At 52.7% G+C, this 27350-nt stretch overlaps 2 protein-coding genes across 2 annotated transcripts; both read right to left on the minus strand.

Moving 5' to 3' along the window:
* Positions 1 to 137: 137 nt before the first annotated feature.
* TGME49_314955 (DNA ligase (NAD+), putative) lies at positions 138 to 10347 on the minus strand. Its single transcript, XM_018782845.1, has 6 exons — positions 8631 to 10347; positions 7411 to 7994; positions 6602 to 6723; positions 5899 to 6404; positions 4873 to 4964; positions 138 to 3917 (listed from the first exon to the last, which is right to left on the minus strand). The coding sequence occupies exons 1-6, from the start codon at positions 9771 to 9773 to the stop codon at positions 437 to 439; spliced, it is 5928 nt and encodes a 1975-aa protein (XP_018635349.1). The 5' UTR covers positions 9774 to 10347; the 3' UTR covers positions 138 to 436.
* A 1361-nt stretch (positions 10348 to 11708) lies between these two features.
* TGME49_314970 (root hair defective 3 gtp-binding protein (rhd3) protein) lies at positions 11709 to 26960 on the minus strand. The gene is made up of 21 exons (XM_018782846.1): positions 26272 to 26960; positions 25647 to 25744; positions 25010 to 25349; positions 24371 to 24432; positions 23617 to 23678; positions 22984 to 23102; positions 22589 to 22670; positions 21652 to 21853; positions 20943 to 21015; positions 20499 to 20585; positions 19825 to 19864; positions 19339 to 19388; positions 18741 to 18862; positions 18023 to 18090; positions 17417 to 17468; positions 16577 to 16832; positions 15864 to 15909; positions 15217 to 15280; positions 14146 to 14714; positions 13376 to 13461; positions 11709 to 13077 (listed from the first exon to the last, which is right to left on the minus strand). The coding sequence occupies exons 1-21, from the start codon at positions 26370 to 26372 to the stop codon at positions 12975 to 12977; spliced, it is 2682 nt and encodes an 893-aa protein (XP_018635348.1). The 5' UTR covers positions 26373 to 26960; the 3' UTR covers positions 11709 to 12974.
* Between the last annotated feature and the right edge of the window lie 390 nt (positions 26961 to 27350).

A 27350-nucleotide genomic window follows, 5' to 3' on the forward strand; every position in this document is an offset into this window, starting at 1 on the left:
AACAGCAAAAGACAAATACACATACATACATACATACATGCATATATATATATATATATATATATATAAAGATAAGTAGATATAGATAGATATGCAAATGTATACAGGCATCAAGAATATGTATGTACATGTAGATTCGTACACAAGATCACGTTTGCATCTGAGACAGAAGCGCCTGAGAGCGGCAGTGACAAAAAAGAGACGAGAACACGTTTGCATGTGGAGTCCTCCAACCGGTGCCCGGCCCCGACTATAAGCTGACGCCCGGCGTTGCAGCTCCTGAAAAGACTCTGACAGTCCACAGCAGGCGATGTGCCTGTTCCAGGCGCGTTTCACTGCTGTCTCCTCGGCGGGGCAGAGAGCGGGGAACCAGACGAGGCGCGCGGAGATGAACAGGAGCCTGGAAATAAGGCAGAGCACACTGACAGAGACCAGCCTACGACGACGATGCCGGCACAACCAGCGGGGACAGCGAAGACGAACCAGAGGAAGAGGAAGGAGAAGCGGAGGAGCAGGAAGGAGAGGAAGGAGAGACGGATGAATCGGAAGACTTGAAGGAGGTACCACAAGAATCGCGAGGTGGAGAAGGCGACGAAAAGGAAGACGCGGTGGAGGAACAGTCGAAGAGCGCCTTGAGGGAGACAGGGGGACCAAGCGGAGGAAGCGAGGCGATGCCTCCTCCACAATAGAGAGCGAGCCGAAGCAACTCGCGGACCGTGTCGTCATCTGCGAAAACGAGGGCAAGACGAGATCGCAGCGACTCCGGCAGAGAGCGAAAGGAAAGCTTCATTTCTGCAGGTGTCTCTGGAAGCGCTCCGAAAACAGCAGCGGGAGAGAGATTCGATTCGTAGTCCCCGTCGAGACAAGCTGCAAGCGGGGATGTCGAGACAGACAGAGACGAAGAAGAAGACGACGAAAGAGACGATCGCGAAGCGGCTGAGAATGCGACAGAGTTCAGTGGAGACAAAAGCGAGCGCGACGCACAAGACACAGAGAGTTCTTCATCCTCAATCCTGCGGAGTTCGCGGCCGGACGACCTGGTGTCTTTTTCGCTTTCGATCTCCCCTCGAAACCCATTCGTCTTTCCGTCAAGTCCGTCGGCCTCGTCTTGTTCTTGTCCTTCTTTCGATCCTTCTCCCTCTGCTTCTGCATCATCACTTGAGCACTCTCCCTTTTCTCCTCGTTCGAGACGTTGGCCTCTCGTCTCTGAGTCCCTAAGCCACCTGAGAAAGTGGAGAAAGCCTGTGAGGTCCTCACCACAAACGCGGGATATTTGCTGCGCGCCCTGGAGTCCGAGTCGCTCGATGGAAAGCGCGAAAATCAATGCATGCAGAGGCAGCCTTTCCTGGCACCTCGCAACGACTCGCTTCACTAAACTCTCCCATCCGCGAAGAAGCGGAATCCCCGAGCGCCCTCCGTGTCTCCGCTGCGTCGACAGGCTCTCGGAGGCCGCGTACGCTTCGACATGTTCTTCTCCGAATATACGCCGAGGCGCCACAGGGCGGGCTGCAGCGACAGACGGAGGAGGCATCTTCAGGCCCAGCAGCTTGGGGACGATTCGAGGGTCGTCGGCCGCCGTCTTCCTCAGGACGACAGGGGGAGACCGGATTTGGGTCGAGTTGCAGACCTCAAAAAGCGAAGGGAGGCGTTCAATTTCCTCGTCGACGCTCTGTAGTGTATGGACAGGTCTCGCGAGCTGTGCCGAGAGTTTTGGATCAACAGAACGCGGTGCAAATGCGTTCTCGCGTCGAGTACTTCCATTGACGACAGAGAGGGAGGCCGACGTGAGGTGAGAGGCCGTGGTCGCTTCTTCTGTTGGGCCTGCCACCATCCTCTTGCAATTTCTTCTCTTTTCTCCCCGTCCAGGTTTCTGCGCTGCGGGCGCCTCGCCTGAAGAGAAGATCAGGTCCCGCTTCTCGTGGTAGAGAAAACAGAGGCGCAGAAAGTCGGAGGGTCTGTGCAGAAGGCCGCTGGCATGCAAGTGGAAAAGAAAAGAGGTTGAAGGAGCCCTCACATTCAGACAAGAGCGGTCGAGGAGTCGGAGCAGCAAACGCGCAACTTGAGCAGGACAGCCTCTGCCGCGAGCGCAACGAAGGCGACCTCCTTCGAGAGGCGCAGACGAAGCAGGAAGTGGAGAAGCAGACGAAAGCCCAGCGGGACGACACCCCGAGGAAGAAGAATAGGAAGGTCCAGTCGAATGAGATGGAGAAGAAGTAGAGGGAGAGGAGGACGGGGAACCATTGGAGGAGGGCGATGCGGAAGAATGAACTTTAGTCGAGTTAAACTCGCGAGATTTCGGAGATATCGGTTGCACGGGAACAAACACAAGAGGACTTCCACAGGACGGACAAGACAAGTTGCTCGGGAGAAGAGAAGCCGTTGATTTCTGGACTTCTCCGCTGCCTCTCTCGGCTCTCGACGCGTTGTCTGTCGCTTCAGGTCTCGAACTCGTTGAGAGAACAGGAGAGGTAGGGAAACTGCCAGGAGTGTGCTCAGCTGCTGCAGGTGACCCGAGCAAAAGGCCGGAGGCAGACGTCCGATCTCGACAGGTTTCTTTGTCGATCAGATTGCACTCTCTGTGTCTGCTCTGAACGCCTGCTGTGCCACCCTCTGTGCCTTGGCTTCGAGAATGGGACGCGCAGACGGATTCAGAGAGAAAACAGATTTCCTTCTCGTTCGCTTCTTCTGCCTGTGGTCGCTCGGACCGCGTTTCTCCTCCGTTCTTCCTCAGACGCCATGCCTCGCAACCAGCGCGGGAGCCGCGGCCTTCCAGAGACCCCCCGAGAGCCTCCTTGATTCCGACAATCAATGGCGTCGTGTGCCCGCTCAGGTGTACGTACACCTCGTCTCCGACGGCTAGCTGGCGGCGCGAGAGCGTCTCGAGGGTGCCGACTGAAGCGCGGCAAACCGTGAGGTTTCCAAAGCGGACAGGTTCCAGTGCAGCGACTACGTGGACGGAGCCGAACTGGCCGACGGAGAAGACGAAGTCGCGGATTTTCGAGAGAGCAAATGGCTGCGGAAACTTGCGCGCGAACGCCCACCGAGGGCCTGTCGCCCGGTTCCCCAGCGCCAACTGCACAGAGACCTCATTCACTTTGAATACGACGCCATCCGCCGGGAGATCCCACAGCGGGGGAAAGGAGGCAGACGACGACAAAGGTGAAGCGAGGATCGGAGTGTCGGCGGAAGAAGACGACAGCGATTGAGGGAGAGTGAATGACGAGAGCTCCGAGAAGGAAGCACAAGAAAGGGGGGAGGGCGGCAAGGGGACCAGAGTACTCTGAGGCGTTTCGAACTCTCTGACGAGATCTTCTGCAGCTTCCAGGTTGCGCGAATACCTCAGAGGCGGCACCGCGTTCTCTTCGCCTTCTCTACGCTCCTTCGCTCCGTTGATGTGCGAGTGGAAGAAGGCGAAGGCGGAGTGAATCTCATCGACAGTCGCACAGACTCGCGTCCAAGCTCGAAACGTGCAGAATCCGAGACGCTTGAGAAGGACCAGAAGGTCCTCTTGCGTCGCGAGTGTATGGACAGCAGCGAGGTCGTTGCGTTTCGGCGTCTCTGCACACTCTTGTCGAGTCACGCTTGCCACCAGCGTCGGTCCGCCGTTGCGCGAAGAGCCCACAGAGTCTCCGCCTGCCTGGTTCTCCAGAGAAGCAGAACCTGCGCCATAGGGAACTCGAGAAGAAATGGCAGACGCGGGCGTCGGCGCCTCGCCAACTCGAAGTGTACATACACTCGAGACTGGATGGCTTCCAGGCGCGGGCGCCAGCGGGAGGGGATCTGTTTCTCCCCCGAAGAGCTGCTGAGAATTCACTTGTGCTTTTGCGGTCTCATCTGTGCCTTCCACAAGGCCGTAGGCTGCGAACGAAAGCAGGTCTGCATGCTCGCCGGTGTCGGCGATTCCTCTTGCCGCATGTCTGGACAGAGCAGAGAAGGCAGAGTGAGGTACGGCAATTCAGATGAGAAGCACAGGAGATGTCGACAACAGGCAAACGAAAACAAGATGTTACGAGGCGAGGTCCTACGGGAAGTGGAAAAGGAAAATGAGATATAAACAACGGAGAGAAAGAACCAAAAGATACGCGGCGCACCCCGGCAAAGCACAGACACAACGAACAAACAGGCGAGGAACCTCTCAGAGTCTCCAAGACCGTGAACATACTAACTGATATGCGTACGCAAGCACATACATACATATATATATGTATATACCATTCTAATTTCTACACACAAATATATAAGTTTCTACATATAAATATACACATACATAATACTCTATACGTATATATATATATATACATATACATATATATATATATATATATATATATATACATATATAGACAGATACATATATATATATATATATATATATAAATATCGAAGACAAAAACGGAACTCACAGCACCACAATGACACCACAAGTTCACTGTCGACTTCGCCGGCGACGTCTGAAGATCGGTACGAATCGCCGGTCGAGTCCGTGGAAGGAGACACTTGGTGGGGGGCCAGGGGCGCATGCAAATGCATCCGTGGTCGGCGCACGGTTCAGGACTGTCTGAGGCAGCGAGGGAACGGGCGATTGTCAGCGGCCAGCGAAAACATGACAGAAAGGAGCATGAGAGCAATCAAAAGAAGAGGAAGAAGAGGGGGGGGGAAGAGCAAAGCAAGGAGAAAGACGAAAAGAAGAACGACGAGGAAACGATGGTAAGAGAGAACAGTACAGGCAGCAGGAACAAGAGGGTACGAGGCGAAAAGATAACAAGCATGAGAACCGAGAAACGCGTATGGAGGATGAGGAAAGCCGGACGTCACGGCGAGGACTGCTGAAGATCAAGACAGAAGAAATGGGCAACAAGGAATGTAGCGCACCTTTCATGAAGGGGAGGCGTTCTCCCTTCTCTTCGCCGCCGTTCGACGTAGGCTCGAAAATTGCTTCGAGAAAGAAATAATTCGCCGCGAACCTGACACGGGCAAGCGCCAATACCCAACAGCGTGACTCCCGCCGTCGACCCAACTGAATCTATGGAGCCTCCCACCATCGTCCGGAAACACAAACAGCCAGCTGAATTCAACAGCTGCATCTGTAAAAGATCAAGATGAGTGTCATACATATGTCTACCTCAAGTGGTATACGAATTCATCTCCTTGTCTGTTCAACACATGGATCTACTCGTGATCAATATATATATATATATATACATATATATTCATATAGATATTCATAAAGATATAGATATAGATATACATGTAAATACAGATAGATATATAGTTATTGATAGATAGCTACAGATGGAGAGATATGAACAGATAGGTGCACAAATAGGTAGACAGATATAGATAGATAGATATACATATTTAGATCTACATATACATAGACAGATATAGATAGATGTAAATGGATAGCGATAGAGAGATACAGAAAAATAGCTAGATATAGAGAGAAATAGATAGATAGATTGATAGATTAATAGATACAGTTAGATAGCTACAGATGGATGGAGATAGACCAGGATCGATAGACAGCGGTAGGTGGATAGATAGCTATGGATAGATGGAGACAGCTGGTTAAACAGGGAGATATTTTACATGTATGTGTACCGCGGTCTTCTGCCGCATTCCGGGCCGTTGGTTCACGACAGCTTGGGTGCTGACGACGGCCATGCGATTGTTGAAGAGGTTGTTTTGCATACGTCAACTGGACGCGGACAGGGACCGAATCCGTTCCGCCGCAGCCACACCCTCGCGTCTCCAGAGAATACAGTCAATTGGTGTCTGTCGATTCATGCATGTCGGTACGTGCATGCATGCAGAGAGGGACCGAGTTGCAGAACTGTGTGCCTCTGTCGAGGCGAGCGTTGCCCCCTTCGCGCGCTCGACAACCCGGAGCTCGCTCACCTCGAGAAGCCAGCGGGAGAGAGTAGCGGGGGAAAGCGGTTGAGCGGAGCGAAGCCTTGTGGCGAACGCGAGAGGCAGGCGACCGGCCTCGCTCATGGCGCGAACGGTGTGCGAAATGTCCTCTCCCCACACGCCATTTCCCCGAGACGAGGCGTCGACGAAATCCCAGAGGACCAGCGAGGAGAAGGTCGAAGGCGACGACGAAGCAGCCGAAGCCGACGCAGAGGCTGACTGAACAGGCGCTCCGGAAAGGTCCTCCAGAGACGCGCTCGCGCCAGGCGACGCCGGCGCGTCTTCCCCTTCAGAGGGTGGAACGGCTCCGAACAGGCCCGACGCAGTGACTGAGAGAGTGACGACATCTCCAGCGAGAGGCAGCGTCGGGGGGCGGCGAAGTGCCGAGTCAAGGACGCGAGCGCGGAATCTGAGAGCGCAGGAAATGCCATCGATCTTCGGCTCGGCGAGAAACGCGACAGGGAAGGGCGTCTGAGGGGGCATAGGCCGCGATGCTGAGAATAATGTGAAGGAGAAAAACGAGGCGCCAGCAGAAACGATGAGCCTGTTTGCGAGGCAGGCGAAGGCGCAAGGTACGCAAACGAACAGGGAGATTGAGGTGAAGAAGAAGCCGAGGAAGAAGAGAAGGACGATCCCGGAAACACAGCAGAGAGTCGTTCGAGGGAGAAGAGCGCTTACGAAGAGCGCTTACCCTCGGGAGAAGGTGGAGACGACTTGATGCTGGCAGACGTAGTGCATGCTGAGGAACATCCATTTGCTTTTTTGTTTCGCTTCTTCACCGCTTCGCGAGGGAGCCACGAAAGTCCAAGAGGCCTGGCAAATGCCACAGACACCAATCATAACGCATGAGCGACGAAGTCCAGGCTGAGGAAAAGCTGTCTTCCGTTCTCCCTCTCTTCTGCTTCCTACGCGATTGACCTCCGTCTTCATCTTCTTCGTCCGTTTCACCTTCTCCTCCCCCTTCTTCTTTGTTGGCTTTTTCTTCGTTCTCTTCCACCTTCTCTGCTGCTAATTGCTCGGCTTGCCTCTTTCCTTCTCCACTCTGTTCAGGTGCCGACCGAGGTGAGTCTGTAGACTGGACGCCGTCGGGGACGGCGATCACAACAGGCAATTCCTTCTATCGACGACAGATGGAGACGAGATGAAAGACGCGGTGGTTGCTGATAGAGATGTCTTTCCTCCAACGCGTTTAGGAATGCCATGTTTGCAGGTACAGCTTGAGAGGTGTGCATTGTATGAAGTGTTCCGGATCGAGAGGATCCACGACGATATTTAATGCCCTTCACTCTCTCTCTCTCTCGCTGTGCTTCTCGGTCACTGCCCAGCCACAGTCTCCTTTGGTTTCAGTCTCCGTTCACCTTTTTCCCCTCGTCTTCTCTTCGACGGTTTTCTTTTTTCATCGTCTTTTCGCTCGTTCTTGCTGCTCGTGGTTCGCGGCACACCGCCTGTCCACACGATTGAGACTTGGAAGGACAAGACTTTTCTTCTCTTTTTCCTCACTTGAAGAGTTGAGAGACCGTGTAGAGAAGGTGTCTGTCGGCGGCGCCTTCTCGCACCACCGACAGAGACAACATGGGGGCAAGGTGATAAACTCGTCTCCTGCCGCGAGCTCCGAAAATGACTTTGGACTCCTCCGACACCGTCCGGGCATCGCGCGTCCCTGCGTCTGCTTCGACGCCAACACTGCCTGTTTGCTGTCGCACGCGAGGCTCTTCTCTCGGCCGGAGAAACGCGCGTCCGCCATCGAGGCGAGAACCAGGAGCGAGAGACGCAGACAAAGGCGGAGCGTCGCAAGGAGCGAGAGACGCAGACAAAGGCGGAGCGTCGCAAGGAGCGGCAGACGCAGGAAGGAGCGAAGAGGACGGAGAAAGGAGAGAAGGTGAGACGCTCGACGAAAGAGAAGACGCACACGGCGGAGAAGACCGGGAATCCGCCTCAGCACAGACCGCGGGAGAAGGAAGAGGAAAAGAGGAAGTTGACAACGACGACGAAGGCGAGAGGTCATCAAGTGAGGCGCGAGCCGCGAACGGCCCTGAGCCGACGTAGGACGAGGGACTGTTTGGATCCACCAGGGAAGGATGCGCCTGCATTGATTCAAGAAGACGACACGGCAAAACACAGTTCTTGTCTCCTTTTTCTCCGACAAACGCGCAGAACGCGCGATTCCTTTTTGCTTTCAAAGCTGCGAGTCGACCCTGTGCCGTTGCATCCAACCGAAGTGGACATGGAGAAGAAACGCAGATGAAGCACTTGCAGAGAAAGCGAGGTCGTGACGGCACCAGTGACTCACGCACGCATCCACTGCATGGTGGCAGCTCAATCGCCTCTACTCTTGTGAGAGTTGTCTCGTCTTGCGCGTCTCTCTCAGGCTTCCGGTATCTCTCGGTCTGCGTCCCAACGCCTCCCTACATGTTCGTCTCCCTTCAGTTTTTTTCGCTTTTCCGGTTCGCCATTCTGATCTCTTTGTGCCTGCGGCACCGCTGCGCTCTCACTCTTCCAAGTCCTCCCCGTCTCTCTCTCTCTCTATCTATCTATATCTCTATCTATCTATCTATCTGTTTCGCACTGCCTCGCTCCCTCTGTCGTCCCCAACATCTCTCCGTCCACCTCTCGGTTTCTCCTCTCTGCGCCGCCTCGTCCTCGCTGCCCGCTCGTCGCCTTCGCGTTGTCGTTTCTCCCTTTCCATGCGCGTCTCGGTCAGCCTTTCTCTGCAGCTTCACCTCTTCAGTCTGCAGCAGTCGTGTCTTCAGTTGGTCGTAGACAGGGTCCGGCAGAAGCGAGAATCCATGCACGTGGTAAGCGCGGTCGCACGCTCTGAGAGTTTCGACGAGCGTCGCGTAGTCCTCTTTCTCCGAGTCCAAGGCGCCTTCCCTCCGTCGTAGTCGCGGTTGAAAACCTGTCGCTGCCTCTCGCCTCCTCGGACTCTTTTCCTCGAGAGCGCGACTTCCGCGCGCCTCGCGCTCTGCATCTCTGCCGCTCTCGGCGCGACGCCTCCACGCTCTGGACCTCTCCTGCTGACTCGCGGTCCTTCGCCCTTCGACGCTCCGCGCCGACGCAGGCTCGGCCGCCCTCGCCTCGAAGCCGTCAATCGGCTTCCTTCGACCTGCGGCTTGTCTGCTCGGGTCGCGTTTCTCGGAGGCGGCAGCGCAGGTCTCGACACGGTCGCGGGAGTCTTCTGCTCGACGCCGTTCGGCAGCCGGCGACAGCGCACCTGTTCTTCGTGACTCAGGCGCAGGTTGCGAGCTCTGGAATGCCCTCCGCAGCCGGAGCGAGGCAACGGCTCCCGCCCTGCGAGCGCGTGAGCGACGGAGACGCTGGCGCGTTGCGCGGTAGCGGAGCTGGCGACGCGGAGCATAGGCTGCAGCGAGAGACGGAGGAGACGAGGCGAAAAGAAGAAGAGAAGGAGAACTCGCGGGAGATACGCCAGCGGCTGGAGAGACGGACGACGACGATGCGCCGCAGCGAAGCGAAGAAGTCGACAGGAAGGGGAAAGAAGACAGGCGAGAAGAAGAACAGAGAGATGGAGAGAGAGAAGAACACAGAGAAGAACAGAGAGAAGAACAGAGAGATGGAGAGAGAGAAGAACAGAGAGATGGAGGGAGGGAAGAACAGAGAGAAGAACAGAGAGATGGAGAGAGGGAAGCCGTTCGTGGAGGATGACGAGACAGGCGAGCAGCTGCAGATGCAGATGGGAGAGAATAGCATCGAGGCGAGAGAGAGCAGAGAAGCTCGGAGAAGACAGGAAAGACAGGAAAAATCAGAGGAAACGACGCAGGCGGGAAAAGAGAGAGCGAAGCTGAGGAGGTCCTTCTGCAAGGGTGAAGAGGGAAGAGAGCGGGTAATGGAGACGTTCCCTTCCCCATGGCAGAAGGCAAAAGAGGCACACATTAAAGACAGAGAGGAGAGAGAAAGACGAGGAGAAAAGAGACGCTCGGAAGATGCTTGAATTACCTGAGAGAAAAAGGAAAGAGGTCCTTTCAGGAGAGAAGGAGGCCGCAGCCACGCAGTGCACGGCACAGGCGAAAGGAGGAGACAAGAAGAACGGGAGATGGAGGGAGAAGAAGAAAAAAAGGGAAGAGAAACGAAGAAAGGAAAAAGAAGAGAAACGAAGAAAGGAAAGAGAAGAGAAACGAAGAAGGGAAAGAGAAGAGAAACGAAGAAAGGAAAGAGAAGAGAAACGAAGAAAGGTCTTCTCGCTGCGGCTGAGAAAAGGGCAATGCAGCAAGCGAGACCCTGCCGCGTAAAGGAGGTGGAGAAGAGAAAGTGAAATGACCAAGGGAAGACGAGAAAAGGAGAGCGGAAAGACGGTCAAGATGAAGAGCAAAAGAGACGAAAAATGTACAAGAAAAGCAAGACGGATTGCGGGCATGAAGAGGAAAATCCAGCTTCGCTTTCTGTAGCCTCAAATCGATTTTCCCTGCGAGCCATTTGACAGGGTGTTAAATGAATTCAAGACTTTTCAACGTGAGGTTGGTCTCTCAAGAAGTCCGCTCTTTCAGAGAAGATTGTGAAGACAGAGGGAGCATCTCGGCCGTGAATGAACGGCGAGAAAGTTTCGAAAACGAAGAAGTAAACGGAATAGCATTGCCTTCTTTTCTCGCCATTTCTTTCTCCGCATGCGCCGATGAACTCGCTGTGTGTGTCGCGAGCTCTGTGCAAGATCGAGGCAGAATGAAAATAAATCGAGTAGAAACAACTTCTTGCAGCTGTCCGTGCAGGCGTGGAAAGCACCAAAGAAATGTTTTGGAGACTGCTTTATGCATGCCTCCTTTGAAATCACTAGTCGATTTTCTGCGCTGACCAACACTGGGCTTCTTAGGCTTCTCTCTGCGCTGAAACGAGGCGTCAAGGACTGCCCAGAGAGGAAGAAAACGTCAAGCATCTCTCTCCCCTTGTGTCTCTTCTTTATATCTTCAATCAAAACATGACAAATTAAGACGAAATACCTAAGCGGGCGTATACACATGTACCAGTACACATGATCACTTGGACTTGGAGCAAGACCTGTATATATGATATGTGACTGATCTTGCCCATGTCTGTATACGACGGACCTCCTATCACAAGTCAGAAAAAAATAGAGATGTTTTTCGCTTTGTATTGTCCTCTCTGGTGAGCCTGCGTAGATCTGCGTCGACTGGAGAGTTCTTTTGTTTGCAGATTAAAACTGCGCAGTGTTTCTCTCGACTCGTGAAGCAAAAGTGAATCCGCCAGAGTGACAGTCAGCTAAAGAGTCGTGCAGATGTGGAATCTCTCCACCGACAGAAAAACCGAGGAGTCCTGTCGAATCCACGCTAACGAAAAAAAATAAATTATAAACAAAGAAACTGGCGACCTGAAGCACTTGCCTCGGATAACGAACTCCCGAGCGCAACGGCTTCCAGTTCTTGATTGGACGCCGATGCTCAGGGTGCTTCCTTTTACCAAGGGGATTGCGATGAAAGTTACGAGCATTGTGATACCGATCTGAGGTGAATTTTGTAGCGGTATTCCTTTCTGTAACTGACCTTGCGAGCGGATTCTGTATCGCGAGAAAGCGCGGAATGCAAGTGCCTAGGAGACACCTTCAAGAGAAAGACCCCAGGCAGATGCTCTAGCATGGACATACTACTCCTGTCGAATCTAATCGGCTACTCAGTATTGTACACATACGCGAATAATGAGGGAATTCCGAAAACACCGGCAAGAAGAACAAATCCTTATAAAGAAATATATATATATATATATATATATATATGCATATTTGCTTATACATACATTCTCGTCGAGAGAGGAGTGGTGGGAAACCACAACGAAGACAGGCATGAATCTCCTGGCGGGAGCGTTTCGTTATTTTCCGGTTACGTGAACGGATGAAAAGGAATCGCAGAAGCGCTTCATATAAGCCGTCAGAGACTGCGGAGCTCTCGGAGCGCGCCGGGCAGCAGACGCAAAAGAACCGGCATGCAGAGAGAAGAGTCAGGCTGGAAGCCGGAGCAACAGGACAGCGAAACAGGCATTCGAGGAAGAGCGAGAAGAAGACTGTGGACAGAGCAAGCGAACCCAAACGGAAAGAAAAGAGGAGCCAGACTCTCGGTATAGCTCCTCCTCACCGATGACACGCTGTATAGAATTGACAGGCCTTCATCGTTCGCAACAATCACTCCTGCTTCCCCGTCGTCGTCGCTGTGGCTGCGATGTCTGTCGTCCGCCCCATGCAGAAGTGAACTGCCATATGTCTTCTTTTTCGCGCGTTTCGAGCAATGTAGCGTTGATTCTTCTTGGATCTCCTGCCGTCTCGCTCTTCCAGCTTACCATCCCTGTCTACTGCTCTGGACATTCAGGAGAACGAGGAGACACACGAGTCGCCTTTGACCATGTTAGACTCCTGCGTCTTGAGCTCTGATTCTCGGCAACACAGACGAAATGTTGGACTGCGGATTCCGCTTCCGCTGAGAAAAACGGTGGCGATGAGAAAAACGGATTTTCCGTTTCACAAAAACGTTCTCGAAAAGGCACTCCCGCCCGGACAAGTCCATTTTTCACACCAGAGCTGCGAAGTTTCTTCAAAACATGACGCAGGGTGCTCTTCATCCAGCATGGGCATTCCCCGCTTGTGCGGAAAGAACGGGTGAAGAAGGAATGCAGGGAGAAGAGCGCGATATACGGAAAGCATCCTTTCGTTTGCGAGACGTCGGCCAAGTCAAGACGCCCCCATCGATCCATGACGAATGAAACGATCCTTGCTCATCCCGTAGCTTTCTCACACAGGAAAGGCCAGTCTTCCTAGTCAGATCTTCATTCTCCCCCTCGCTCATTTTGCCGACTCTCTCCCCACAGGCGTTCTCCTTTCTCGTCTTCGTCCTGTCATACCTGCACATTTTGTTGCGTTTCACTTGTCGATGGCCTTTCCGTCGACTGCCTCCACCGAAACATCTTCACAGTGGTCTCTGTTCTTGTTTGAGATTTACGCATCTTCCCCTTCTCACCCCACTGCCCTCCAGAGCTCCGCTTCGCTACAATTGAGTCACTGTCTGTGGGGATGTCCTGCATTTTGAACGTCGGCTTCTCTCTTAGTCTCTCCATCACTTTGTCGCGTCGTCTTGCTGCGGAGACGCCTGGCGCGGCTGCAAAGAGACAGCGGCCTTCCCTCCCTCTGCGTCACTGCGAGGCGGCAAGTCTGCGGGTCTGAAGCGAAGGGAGAAGATCCGGAGGTGCAGACAAAACAGAGACTCGCAGCGGTGAGAGGCGAGAAAGGAGCGAAGGTATCAAATGCAAGCAGACATCGAATGGGAGACGGAGAAGACAGAGCGCAAACGAAACAGCGTCTCTCCAGACGCGCGCCCTCCATTAACCGAGCGCATGCAGCCACGGAGGAGATGGAGGTCGAGAGATTCTGAAGGGAGCAAGAAGACGAAAAGACTTTATAAAATCTGGAGCAAAAAAAGAACGAAACATGTCTCGCCTTCTCTGCGCCTTCTCCTACCTCTGCAGGTCTTCAGACGCTTTTGGCGGACTTCGACCTCTCACGCAGACTTCGCGTCCCTGTCGAGGAGGAGATGCAGATGCCCCCTGTGGCGAGCAAAACGGAAATGCCAAGAGAAACGAGGAAAGAAAAGAGAGTATGCGGAGTGTACTGGTGAGATACACAGAGGAAACGGGTGACGCGGTGGCAGAATGCGTGGACCAATGAGAAGAAACGAGTTTCCCAAATAAAGAAATCGCCTTGGCTGCCGCACCCGATGCTTGCAAGCGCCCTCCCCCCATTGTCTGCTATGAGCGATCACATGCACCGGACAATAAACACTCATAGTCAAAAATATACACATGTAGTCCCATATGCATAGATACTTACATAATTATCGATATGCATGCATGCATGCACACAGATATATATATATATATATATATATATATATATATATAGATAAATGTATGGCAGTGATTCGTGTGTGTGTGTCAAGTCAGTATGTTGACATCGATACATGTATACAGCTGCCTCCTGTCGTGACTCTCCGTTGGTATTTTTCCTCTTCTTCGACTCCACATGAACGAAGCAGAGACGGCTGCACAGTCCCCCCATTTCTTGACCGGTTCTCCGTTTCGTTCTTTCCCTCCCAAGTTCGCCTCTCCCTCTCCTCCAGTCCGACGACAGAGATCCCCACAGGCCTGCTGCGCTCTGTCGCCGGCGCTCGGCCTTCCTCCTTCCCCGTGTCTCTGCATGCAGCGTCCAGTCTCTCCACGCTTCGGACTTACGTCGACCGCGCTCAGCGCCGCGACGAGGACCTGCTTCGCTAGCGGAACGGCGACAGTCTTCGCGAGCAGGAGGCAGTGCTGGAGACTCGCGAGAGCGACCTGCGCATTGCCCGTCAGGAGGGCAGCAGCGGCGGCCGCGAGCGCGAGGAGCAAAACGGGGAAGAAGATCCAGTTGCCTGTGACGAAGCTGAGGACGGCCGTCAGCTCGTTCCATCCGAGAGCGAGGAGAATCAACCATCCCCACAGCGGAACGCTGCGCCATGAAACTCGCGTTCGTCCCTGCTGCAGCAGCTGCGCGTCTCTGCACATCTGCTGCATCTGTCGCAGCGCTTTCTGGTGGATCGCTTGGGTGTGTAAGTCGTCGAGAAGCTCCGAGAAAAAGTTGCGAGGAAGGACAGACAACTCCTCCTTCTCGGCCTCCGAAAGCGGAGACGTCGCGAAGAACACCGACGACGAAGCAGGCGAAGAAGCAGCCCCCTTCGGCGCTTCCGACGCAGCCGGAGGAAACAAGGTGGGCGTCGCCACCGACAACGGATGCAACCGCATGCAGGCAAACGTCGGAAGAAGAACTGAAATACGAAATTCACAAACAAAAGCAAGTCCACATCCGCATGGCACACCTTGCAGGCAGAGATATACAAATTATACATACATATATATACATATATATATACATATATATATATATACATATATATATATATATATATATATATATATATATATATACAGGCGCAGTGATGAAGACTATGGCAAAAAGGAGAGCTTTATACAAAGAGGTAGATGCAAGGGCATGGAAATGTCTATGTCAAGCATTACAGCGAATGGACCGGTGTCTGTATCGACTCCTGCGTAGATGGGCAAACAGGCATAAGAACGCCTCTCTCGGCGTCACGAAGAATTGTGAACGCAGACGTACCACGAGAGGATGTCTGTTTCTGCGGAGCCCCCCCAGTCACATTTATTTTTTGAGATCTACATGAGAACGTCTGCTTTCCTGCACCAATGCATGTACAAATATATATGTTTGACTACGGCTGCAGGCCGTCATTCCCGTTTGAAGTCGCGAACCTAGAGCCTGTTCCTTGGCGTGGACGAAGATTTTGTGAAGCTGTTCCGACGAAAGAGCCTCCCACTGCAGCAGCAACAGACGAGACAGGAACGTCGCGGAAAATGTCTAGAAATCCTGGGGCTGTTTGTGTCGACACGATGTCCACTTCCTCCCTTCTCAGGGCCATTCGTCCGTCACGAGAATCAACGAAGCGTCCTCCACGATGTAAAAGGAAGAATGAAATCAACACGTATTCAGACTCTGTTCCGCTTCAGAAAAAGCGAGTGAGAAAATCGAACAAACAAGGCGTACAAAACAAGGGGGCATAAACATCCATATATATATATATATATATATATATCGCAAGTGTGCATTCTTTGAACGGAAGCAGAAGGAAGGTTGCTACATTGAATCCACAAGGTCGCAGACTGTCGAAGAAAGCAAGCCCATGAGTGCCAGTGGCTCCTTCGAAGAAGCCATGCGAGACCCCGACGCGTTGCGGGATGGCAAATATGTTTTTCGGTTCTCCGTCGCTCTCTGGATCCATGTTTCGCGTTCGCAAACGGTGTTTGCCTACACAGCACCACGTCGCGTCCGAGAAAAGACAAGAAAAAAAAACAGTACGATGAAACGACGCCAATCCAGAGAACAGGAGCGCGCGGCGTACCTGCCGCGGCTGGTCTTCGTCGTCGTAGCTGAAGAACGTCTGAAAGCTGCAGAAGAACGGCCAGGACACAGAGACCTTGGGAGGGAGGGAACTCGCGAGTTTCTCCCCTGCGAGCCTTCACAGTTTCTACCTGCTCCGGCATTTGTGAGGATGCTCAACAGGCGCGTGGACAGAGAAAGCCGCATTCTGCGTCAGAATACATGTGTGTGTCGTCATGCGTCGCCTTCCGCGAAGCCAGAGAGAACCGCGGTCGGCAAACAAATCGAAAAAGTCAGGGAGCAACTCGAACGCAGACAGACGGGGCGTTGTGAGAAGAAGAAAAAGCCGACAGAAAACGAGAGAGAGATCCAGCGAGGGAGGACCTGGCAGGGAGGGGAAAGTGACGACAACCGATGCACAAAGAGAAGAAGACAGGCGGCTTGAAAAACCATTCAGTCGATTCATCCTTTCGACTGCACACAAGAAAAACGCAAACCGCCGATGCAGACAAAAAACACTCAACAATACGCAGTACAGTCACTTTTCCGACCTCACCGTTACACACATGCATATATATATATATATATGTACAAATACATATACAAATATATATATATATATATAAGAGAAAAAAGCAGAGGTCATGTGCAATGAATGAATATATATATATATATATATGAGGGATGTTCTGTGTAGTAAAGAAGGAAGGAGACGAAGAACTATCTTTTGATCACCGGTCAAGAATGAGGATGTGAAGATTGGCGACGATGCTTTCAATTTGCTTGCGGAGTTGCGTGAGGGCGAGGACGCGACACTGAATCTCGAAGTCTGTCATCATGTCCCCGTCGTCTCCATTTCCATCCTTTCGCTCCCCCTCTCTGCGAGAGACAGAGAGACCCTTGCTGGCTCGGGAGAACCGAGTGACGCAGTCGGCGCCGGCTGCTGCTGTCTTCGCGCGACAGATTCCCCAGAATTGCTGAGGTGTAAAGTCTGGCGAAACCAGCAGACAACATATTCGGAGGAACTCTTAGAAGAGCGTCGAGAACGACCAACGCAAAAGAGCGAACACGCTGACAACACCCCGGTGACATGCGGCTGAACGCAGGACTCAACCAACGCTTACAGATACTCACATATATATATATATATATATATATAGATATAGATATAGATATATATATAGATATAGGTGTGTATCTGTACATGTATGAGTGTGTGTATAAACTGTATATATATATATATATATGTATGCATATGCATGTCTAAATACGCATTTAAATAGATGGAGGCGAGAGTGTCGTCGCCGAACGTATGGGCTCGCATTTGAATCAAGCAGCTGAGCCTGGAAGATCGGTGCTGATCTGAAGCCTGAGAATCATAGCAGTTTTCGATGGTTCCGTTGAGCATAAGAAAGCCACCGCTATCGTGGAAGAGCAGATTTCTGTCGACGACGGCTTCCCCGCGTAGCGAACGTCTCACCCGGCACCGAGAGGCACCTGACCGCGAGAGGAAAGCAGCTGGCTGGAAGACAAAGTTGCGTCTCTTTTCTCCAGGGAACAAGGGTCACTGCTCACCTCGGGAGGCGAGACTGTCTGCCACCCCAACCAGCTCGTCGTCACACGTTTTCTGCATCGCGGAAAAAGGACGAGAAAAGTCGAAAGCGAAGAGGAAATGCGTTCCGTAAGGAGGACACAGGAAGGCAGAAAACCGCGTGAGAGAGCCAGCCGGACGAAGGGACCTGAAATCTCGAATGGGCTAAAGAGCGGTGAAGGCGAACGAGACTCGAAAAGACGAAGCGGCGAAGAGAGAGAAGAAGGCGAAAAAAAAAGAAACGGGCAGTGAGAAAGCGAAACCGGAGATGAACAGAGAGAGAAGAGAAACAGGAAAGATACAAGAAGAAACCGAACGGGTGCAGACGAAGCTAACGTCGGAGACACAGAGACAATTGGGAGCATGTTCTTCTCTCGGGAACGCGTCACGTAACAGAGAGGCGTTGAGCTCGACGAAACAGCAGACGCAAGACTCGCTGAGAAACAACGAGGCGCGAATAGCGAGAAAAAAGCCGAAAGGCATCCCCCCTGGAGACAGATGAAGGGAGTGTCGTCTCCTTCACAGAACGAAAACGAAGGCATCGAGGTCCCTCTGCGTCTCGGCAAAAAGCAGTTCTGCGTTGCAGTTACCTGAAGAAGAGCCACCAGCTGCGCCTGTTGCTTCTCCCTGACAGACGCGACGTCCTTCGTCAACATGCCTGACAGCCGCGGAACGAAGAAAAGGAGAACACAGGACTGAAAAGGACGAAACGTCAGGCTACACACACGCTGAAAATATAGCGAAGCCGCAGCAGCCAACCGCCGAGCCTGCAGGCGACCAAATCTTTATCCAGCACCACCCTCACTCGCAGCCTCAGTTCAAATTTAATCCACACTGGTGTTGCGCATCCATATATATATATATATATATACATAGATATATATATGAATATATATATATATATATATATTTATACGACGCCGTGTTTAGAATCAAGAGTATCCGAAGAAACCCTGAGAGCTCTGGACGTCCTCATACCCTACGCAGTTACTCATGGACGTCTATATATACATATACACAGAGATACAGAACGCTTCCGCTATCTATATTTATACACAGGTAGAAAGATACATTTACCGATTTTGGATGAATTTACATTTCACACCGCAAATACCTTTATATAAACACAGATAAATGCATATTTGTGAATACGCGAACGGTCGAAGAGAGCCATAAGTCAACGATCGAGCGGCCTTTCGTGATGTGTGTGGCAACGAATGGAGAATCGGCGAGACGAAAGCATCGCAGTGCTTGTTTTTGTCGAGGAAAAATATCAAAAGGAAGGCAACGAACAGAAGCGCAACTCACGGGTCATGCCGTCGAGCACGAGGTCCGTGGCGAACGAGAGATGGGACCCATCTGCCAGGTTTGCGCTGCAGGCTCCGGCTGCAGCCAGGAACCGCTCCTGCGCATCTCGCAGAAGCTCGGAGCTGAAAAGAAAAACATCCCTCTCCCTTGAGCCTTTTCTTTTGGTGCAGACAACCACAAGAGGGCTTCAATGAAAACGACGAAAGGAAAGAATCGTAACGTCGCTCTTTCCTCATCCGGTTTCCTCATCGTTGCCCTCAAAATACCCCATACACATGGACACACATAGGTACACATATAGTTGCACCAATACATATATATATATATATATATATACGCATGGGTGAGTACATGAATTTTCATATAGAGATGTATTTGAATATCGCTAGCCATAAAACGAATGTGAGAATACATAAGAATACACATATGTACATATGCATATATGCAGGTATATATGGATGTAAACATATATAGACGCAGATGCGTGTGTTAATGGGTGAGAACGTCCACATTTGTGTATGGATGTGAGGAGTCAAACTCGCGTCCGGAACTTGTCGTTTGCCGTGCGTCCAGATTTGATTTTCTCCGCGTCACCTACGAGGCGTCGTTGTAGTTCGCCCACGCATCCAGGACAGGACGTCCGGCCAGCTGAGGAGACAGACGAAAATCGGAGAAGAACTCTTCGAGACACATCCACATCCCGGAGATTTTGTAGGTTTCGGAAACTCTCCAGAGATCCCCATGAAATCTGGTCGCGACAGAGGCTCTCTCGGCAGAACCTTGGACAGCAGAGAAACAGAGAACGCTCGATGAAGAGCGCCACACCCCTGTGGTCGCCCCGCACAGGACTGGTATTCGAGCTCCGAGATGTTTTTGCATCCTTCTGATTTCCTCTGTGTTCCCGCAGAGAAAGTGAATGCACGGGAGACTGAGCGAGAGAGTACACACTGGGCGACGCAGCCAACTCAGGCGAGATGAGGAGAGAAAAGGAGAAAGAGAGAGACAGAGGTCGCATAGAGAAGTCGCAACTTCGCTTTCGTCTGCCTCTCTCTCGCTCCGATCTGGCCCCTTCTGTGAAACCTACAGTGCGCGTCGCGTCGCCCGCGGCCGCAGTGAAAGAAGATCTGAAAAAACGAAAACCCAAGACATTCTCGAACCGCGTGTGGCAACTGGAGGCGCCAAGAAGACGAGGCCAGGTGAGGAAGAGTGGAGACGAGAGACGACGAAGATGAAGATGAAGAAGAAGACGAAATCTACAGGCCCCGTGACCGGACCGAGGAAAGCGAGCCGCAAAGAACGCGGCCTCTTCCGCCAGGTTTCCGGTCGCGAGATGTGACTGAGATGAGAGAAGAAGAGAAGAAGGAAACCAGGGAAAAGCAAGAAGACCACTGGAGACAGACTCGAGGCAAGACTCCAACATGAGCTTCCAGGCACCATGAAAGGCGACAGAGGCTGCGCGAATGGAGGCAAAAGGAGACAGTGACCGTTTGTCAGCAACATGGGAGGAGAGGAAATGGCGGGGAAGCAGACGCTGGAGTGACGCTGGAGTGACGCTGGAGTGTGGAGAGAACGACGCGGCCAGAGAGGCAAGGACGCGAGGCCACAGCCCCATTGACGAAGCACAGTGAACAGCTGATCCCTAAAGTGCCAGTGCGAAAAACAAATCGCGTGTCTCCGATAGAGAGCGAGGAAGATCGAGGAGATGGCTGGACCTTTCCAGAGACACAATCACGGAGAATCCGAGGAAAAGTCTCTCACGTGAGTTTGTCCAGAAATGCGTTCGCGATGCTGTCGCGCACATGACTGAGCAGACAGTCCACCACAGGCTGGACGGCTGACACAATTCTGCAGAGAAAAGAGGGAGGAAAGAAACGCAGAAGGGGAGAAATGAGAATCGGAAACAGACGCGCGGCACACCTGTTCCGAGACCTTCACTGCGTCGAATGCAGAGACGTCAGAGAAAGAGGACTCGACTCACACAGAGAAAGAGAGACGGCGAGAGCCGGCGAAGGCAACGCAGAAGAAGCTGAGGAGCCATGGGAGAGAGTCGAGACGAAGAGACAGAGAGCAAAGGCCAGAGCGGCAGTGGAAGAAGGAAACTGAAGACGAAACCCAGAAACCGAGGACGAGAGACAAACGCAGAAGGAAGCAAGGAGACTCCACGCAACATGTGAGCCTTTTCCTCCGCTCTGGAAGACTCACCCTTCGAGAAGGTCAGCCTTGACGCGTTGACACACCTCACTCTGATACCTCGATGCATGCTCGAGGTACTCCGCTATTGACATCAAAAGACGCATAAAACATGAAGATGAAAACATTCAGAGTGACCCGGCCGCTTCTGCAGAGGAATCACCGACATCCCGATACACGTGAGAGACGAGGCTTCCCATTCCTTTGCAGATGTGTGTGCTCATCGCCTTGATCCCCCTCCATACGCGTCGAACGTCTGTAGGACGCTTCGCTTTATGAAGGGACTTGAGTTCAAGTTTCCTGCCTATGACAGCCCTGTCGTTTCCGTCCTCATGTGCTCTGCAGCCTGTGAAAGTTGATACTTTTTACAGTTTCCCCTCCTCGTCTCACTTCAGCGGAGACTTGACCCGTGTCACTGTTCCCGAGCACTGCGACTGCAAGCAACAGCGAGAGAGTTTTCTGTTTTCGGCCAGAAAATGGCTTTCTCTGCTTTGCCGACTACTCCCGCTTTTCGCCGTTGCGACGCCTCCCTCACGAGGTCTCCATTCCTGTCTATGACTTCTTGTTCGTCTTGCCTCTGTCGGCTTCTCCGTGACTGCTTTCCTGTGCTGACACTGTCCGAAACGCCTGCCCTCTTCCGTCTCAGCGTCGCTCGGGAGGACACTGCGTGCGAATTTCCCTCGCGTTTTACACTTTCTTTTCGTTGTCCTTTTTCACTCACCCAAGGCCTTGGAGGCGACGTCGCGCAGCCACTGTGAGAAGGCGGTCTCGTCCATCTGCCCGCGCTGAACCATCGCGTTCGTCGCCGCGACTGCGGCCCCGAGGCTCGACAGAACACTCGCCTTGATTTCTTGGCAGCGGTAAATCGCCAGCATCTCCTTCTGGTTCGGAATGTTCAACTGCTCCTGCTTCTTAATCACCTCCTGAAAATAAACGTTTCTTACCTCATCGATGCATAAATATATACAATTACACATACGGCTAGTGAAACGCAGATATGGAGACATAGACACATAGAAAGGGGAGAGAGAGAAACGCGCCTTCCGGGAGCGCCGAGGAATACAATGATAAGGTTTCACATTGACATAAATAAATGGGCAGCGAGAGGGGTCGCCATCCCCTCCCCAAGATCCAAAATGCAACTTCCTCCACACATATAGAGACACATATATGCATATATATATATATATACATGTATACGTGCATCCAGGCATATGCATATATATCCCTATGTACATGCATCTGTGTAAAACGAGAGGCAACAACGAGATGGTCACAACCTTAGAATGTAGCACTGCGTTTATAAAAGGATTCAGGTGTTGATCCAGAGGTCGTCGTGACGCTTCACGAACTTGGACAGGAGACGACCAGCTGATGCCAACAGGTGCATGCGTCTGAGAGCTGCGTCACTGGGGCCTTTGCTGTTCAAAACCTTCTCGCACTGGGCTGGCCTTTCAAAGATGCCTGCGGTGGCTCCGTCTGCAAATCTCCCTACGTCGCCACACTGCCAGTGCGCAGAGCCGAGCGAAACAGAAGAAGGATGCGAAGCCTCGACGACGCAGGAGGGCGCAGAGAGCCGACGCGAGCGACGTTCTTGTGGAGGACGCGCGTCGGCGAGAGAAGGAAACTGAGAAGTGAAACCGGCGAAGGCGCCTTACCCAAATAGAAGTCGCGTAGCGTGCGAATCCATCGGCGGGGACATGCCGGGAATAGCTTGGCGGCCGCAGCGACTTCTGCCACCTGAGAAAAGCAACGGCGATCGACAGACTTGGCACCTTCTCCCATGCTCCCCCCAGCACGAGGAAACTAAACTCTTCCACCTTCCGCGATGTCCCTTCCTTCTTCGCGAGAAACACAAGGCGACCTCTCTCGAGTCGGGATGCGCCCATTCAGCTCTCTCTCGCCGCTCCCTTTTTTACCGCGTTTCTACAGCTCTCTGCATGCTCCGGTTTCCGCAACTCGTCTGCGTCCTCATCGCCTTCCTTGCGCCTGGCCTGTGCGCGCAATTCCTCTGCGTCGTCCTCCCCTCGCAGACTCTACCGGGTGCGCCTACAACTCTCTCAGCGCCGCCACATCGCGCTCAAACTGCTCGGGATTCATGAATTTGTGTGCGAATCCGAAAACCTCGAAATCGAACAAGTCGTAGGGCGAGGAGTTCTCGAACGCAGGCGGCTGTGCAGACACCCGAGCGCGCAAATCGCACACAGAAACAGCGCAGCTATTGGGGAACACAAAGTCGTTTTTCTTGCGCTCGAAGGAGCACTCGCCCAACGCCGTTCGTTCAAGAACGAGATCGTGGAGTCAACCGTTTCGTTGGCGAAACGCCGCCCTGGAGTCGCATGTTTGTTGCCATCAGACGACCAGCGCAACGCATACTTTCCTCCAAACGCCGACAACGAAAAACGCGTTTTCACACGCAGCGAAGGACTAGACGAAGCTTGCTTTCCTCTGCGAAGCAGACGTAGAAATCTCCACGTCCGACGAAGGCCAGACGCGCGCAGGAAACGCAAGAGGGGAGGGAGCCGTGTACAGCCGAAACGCCTTCACCATTCAAATTCTTTGTACGCAGATGCTGCCCAAGCGTGAGGAGCCGGAGAGCACAGACGCATATATTCTTCTCGTGATCAACATGAACAGGTCGCCGCTGTGAACTACAAATCACAGCGCAGAGCCGCAAGACTCTCACCTTTTTGATTTCTCTCCAAATTCGCTCGACATACTCACGAGCAATTTTCTCCCTGACGATTTCTGGAGGCATGAGAAAAAAGAAAAATCCTCAGATAGAGCACTCGAGATACCCTGTAAAAAGGATAGTCCCGAAGAAAATGACTCAAACGCGCTCCTGCCTCTCAAATGTATACTCTTCCCCACATCCTCCCTCATCTCCACAAATGCCTGCGAACGCGTATACAGAGATAGCATACATGTATATGCATTAATGTAGATCCACGCGCATACGCGTATCAGGAATGTAGACAGACACACATACACACGTATGTGAATACATACATATACATCTAATATATATATATATATATATATATATATATATATAATGCCTACATACGTGCACACATACATATATACATATATACATAAATATATATATGTATATGTATATTTATTTATGTATACAGGTCTTTGCCATAAATGTGTGTGTAATTGGGCTAGTTACCGAAGACATGTGGCTGCAAAGAAAATCGAAAGTTGAAAGTGAACCGATACAAGGGAGATGTAGAAAATCGAGACTCGTGTGCAAGCATGAAATACAATTTTGCGCGGAGCGGTGTGGGGTCTGGAGCACAAAACAGGGGAAGCAACAACTCAAGAAACCACGACAAAAAAGGGAGATTCAGGAGGCCATCACCGCCGACCCAGGCCTGAAGCAGCGGGAGAGGACAGACGACCTCGAGCTGCGATAAAAAACTCTTTTTTCTCACCCAGTGGGGTCATGACTTCCGCCCAGTCACGGACCGCAAAGAGGAGGAGCGTCCGAGGTGTGCTGAGGGCAGAAGACGTTTCCGAATCCAAAGAGAGAAAGCAAGTGACAGAACGGATTGGTCTTCCTCGCGATGGATCTACATGGAGGACGACGATGCGGAGTCCACTGCTCCCTAGCGATACAGCGACAACTCAGGATACTCCGACTCCACAGACAAGCAAGTAGACTCAATTGCACAGACGCCACCATCTGTATAGGTAAGCATAAAGATAGATATAGACAGCCAGAAAGTTATAGACAGATAGGTCGTTGTAGATAGAGAGACTGCGAGAGAGGGACAGAGGGAGATAGAGAGTGTTTTTCGGGCAGCTGCTTTTGATTCAGAAGCGTCAGCATGGACTGCAGCCGGCACCACGAACCGCCTCTTGCCTTCACGACATCTTACGACAGTCCTCCACGTTGTTGCGGACTCCTGGGCGGCCTCCGTCTCGGGAGTCCATACACCCCCCAGAGGTCCCGGAAAGGGGGAGCGGCTCTCGGCCTCCCCCCCAGGAGCGGCGATCCGGCGGGCAGCTGGTTCGCTTCGCTTCTGTTCCCTGGCAGTTTTTTTGGACGCGCTTTGCGCGCTCGTTCCTACTTTCTCTCCTGCGCAAACAAGTCGAGGTTCACTTCCATGACGGTTTTCAGCAAGCCGTAGCCAGAGGCCGTAAAGTTGCCGAGCGAGTGATACCAGACGTTGACGCACAGACAGTCCGTCAAGGCGAGGGCAAAGAGCGCGCTGCGGTACTCGAAGGTCTGTCTGTCTTCGCCGCGCTCGCGGCTGTCGATTCCCTCGACGTCGACGACCAAGCAAGGCGCGGCCGCACCCGCGCCGAGGCCGTCGCGGCCCAGCCAAACGCCCTTGGTCGTTTGCGAGTGTCCATGGACATGGTCCATCACCTGGAACTGGCAATTGAAGAGAGCGTTCATGAGAGAACCTGAGGGCAGCGGCGGGAGACAGACGGGAGGACGTCGAGGGAATCGACAGCCGCGAGCGCGGCGGCCAACGAAGCGAACGAGGGAGACCTGCCGGCGCCGGCAGGCAGGCGCGAACGGAACGCAGAACGAGCGAAAACGAGAAAGGAGAGGAACCGCGGGGAGCGAGGAAAAAAGCGGAGAGAAGAGATATATATATAGAGAGAGAGAGAGAAAGTCCTCTAGAGGAGAGGAGGCAGCGGTGTCGACAGTCGACCCTCAGGCGAAAGAAGCGATCAGCTGACCGATGGAAGACTTACTCTTCCCACTCGACTGAGAGCCGAGAATCGTGATGACGTTGTAGTTGAAGCCTACGTCTGCGAGCTTCTGCTTCTTCATCCACGCGTCTACGTCTGCTCTGGAGAAGCGCAGAATGGCACACCGGAAGATGGACGACATGAGAGGAAGCGAAAAGGAAAAAGGCCAGTCGAGGCGCAAGAAGGAGTGCTTCGAGCCAGGCAGTCGCCGAGACGAGGGGAGGAAACGAAGAAGATTCAGGACTTGCTGTTTCGGTTGCTCAAACTGCCGAGTCAGAAAGTCGGGGACCGAGACGCCAAGGAAACGGAGAGGAACCCACAGACAGCGAGGAGAAAGACAACAGGGAGACGAGGAGACAACGAGGAGACAGGCGCACTGGAAAAACTCGAGGAGAGTGTGTTGGGGCGCCGGATTCTCTGAAGGCCGAAGGGATATATCCCAGGAACGACGAAGAAGGCAAAAGACGCCCGAGACAGAGAGGCCAGAGAGTTGAAGGACAAGGAAGGGGGAACGAATCGAGAAGATGAATCGAGAAGAACATCTCCAACAGAGCGAGTCAAAAGCAGCGGCGCAGAACGGCTCGGTGGAGAGGCAAAACGAGTGCAGAATGAGGAAAGGATAACTTACACGATATCTCCATCGTAGTCGATAATTTGAATGAATTGCCCGTCGGCGATGGTCTCTCCTTTTTTGGTGTGAGGAGATGCGTCGTCCGCGAGAAGCGCCATGATTCTCTTGGTCAAAGGGTGGCAACGTTTGATTCGAGGACAAAGGCGTTCTGTTCGCCGAGCTTCTGCACACCCTTTCTCTTTCTGCGTCTCGCTGGGCAGGGACCGGCGTTTCCGTGCTCAGAAGCAGAAAAGGAAGGGAGGACGAGCAGACGCCGCGGGTTTTTGGAGAGGAAGGCGAAGGAGAAGAAAGAAAGTCACAGAGGACGAGGTGACACGAATCGACGCTTGAACAGAGACGTCCAGACGAAAGGAAAGGCCTTCTCAAAACTCCCGAAGTGAGGTGAAGGAGGCCGACAACGGCGCATGCGCATGTGTGTAGTCAGCTTGTCGCGACGCAGAACGCGAGACAGAAGCTCTTGCAGAAAGGCCTTTTCTTCTCGTTGAGAGACAGTCGGCTGGTCCGGGAGAGAGAGTCTCTTTCGCAACTCGCCAGGGGAGCGCGCAGACAAAAAGCCGCCGGGCCGAGGACGGAAGCGCGCGCGCCGGAGAAACGAAGCGGATAGAGAGGAGACGAGGGAACGAGAAAGAAGAATGGAAAAAGAAGCAAAGAGAACATACGATCCGTCTGCTGGGGTGTGTGACGACGAAAAGTGAGGTGTCTCGCTCTGTCGCTGTGCGTCTTCACCGCTTTTCTCAGCACACCGCAAAGACGGCCCGACGGGGGTGACCCTACGCAGCGAAGAGTCCTGTGTTTTCAAGACTTCCATTGCTCGACGAACCGGAAGCGAACGCGAAGGCAACAGCCGCCGATCGAAAACAGAACGGACGAACGTTCTTTTTCGGAGTATCCTCCAGCCCAGCAGCTGGGAGGCTGTCGAAGGTAGCGGCAAGGTAAGAAGCTTTTCAGCGAACGAAAAAAATGGCGAGGAAAGGGAGAGGAATTCGTGGGGAACAGAAACGCAGGAAGGTGAAGCAGTTGTCGAGGAGCTTCCTTCAGATCGCTGCCTTTCGGGACTCGCTTCTTTTCCGAGTGTC

This window comes from Toxoplasma gondii, chromosome XI (genome assembly GCF_000006565.2).
Source record: "Toxoplasma gondii ME49 chromosome XI, whole genome shotgun sequence".
Classification (NCBI taxonomy): Eukaryota; Apicomplexa; class Conoidasida; order Eucoccidiorida; family Sarcocystidae; genus Toxoplasma; species Toxoplasma gondii.

Excerpts from the sequence above, each read along its gene's own strand:
- TGME49_314955 (XM_018782845.1), bottom strand. The coding sequence starts at position 9,773 with ATGGGGAAGGGAACGTCTCCATTACCCGCTCTCTTCCCTCTTCACCCT. Across the intron at positions 7,995-8,630 it reads GACTGCTGCAGACTGAAGAG|GCGCATCCTTCCCTGGTGGA; the intron begins GTGAAGCTGCAG and ends GAATCAATGCAG. Across the intron at positions 6,405-6,601 it reads GTCTCCACCTTCTCCCGAGG|CATCGCGGCCTATGCCCCCT; the intron begins GTAAGCGCTCTT and ends CATTATTCTCAG.
- TGME49_314970 (XM_018782846.1), bottom strand. The coding sequence starts at position 26,372 with ATGGCGCTTCTCGCGGACGACGCATCTCCTCACACCAAAAAAGGAGAG. Across the intron at positions 23,103-23,616 it reads TTTGGAGAGAAATCAAAAAG|CCGCCTGCGTTCGAGAACTC; the intron begins GTGAGAGTCTTG and ends GTGTCTGCACAG. Across the intron at positions 15,910-16,576 it reads CACATCCTCATTCTTGACCG|CTTTCAGACGTTCTTCAGCT; the intron begins GTGATCAAAAGA and ends GTTCTTCTGCAG.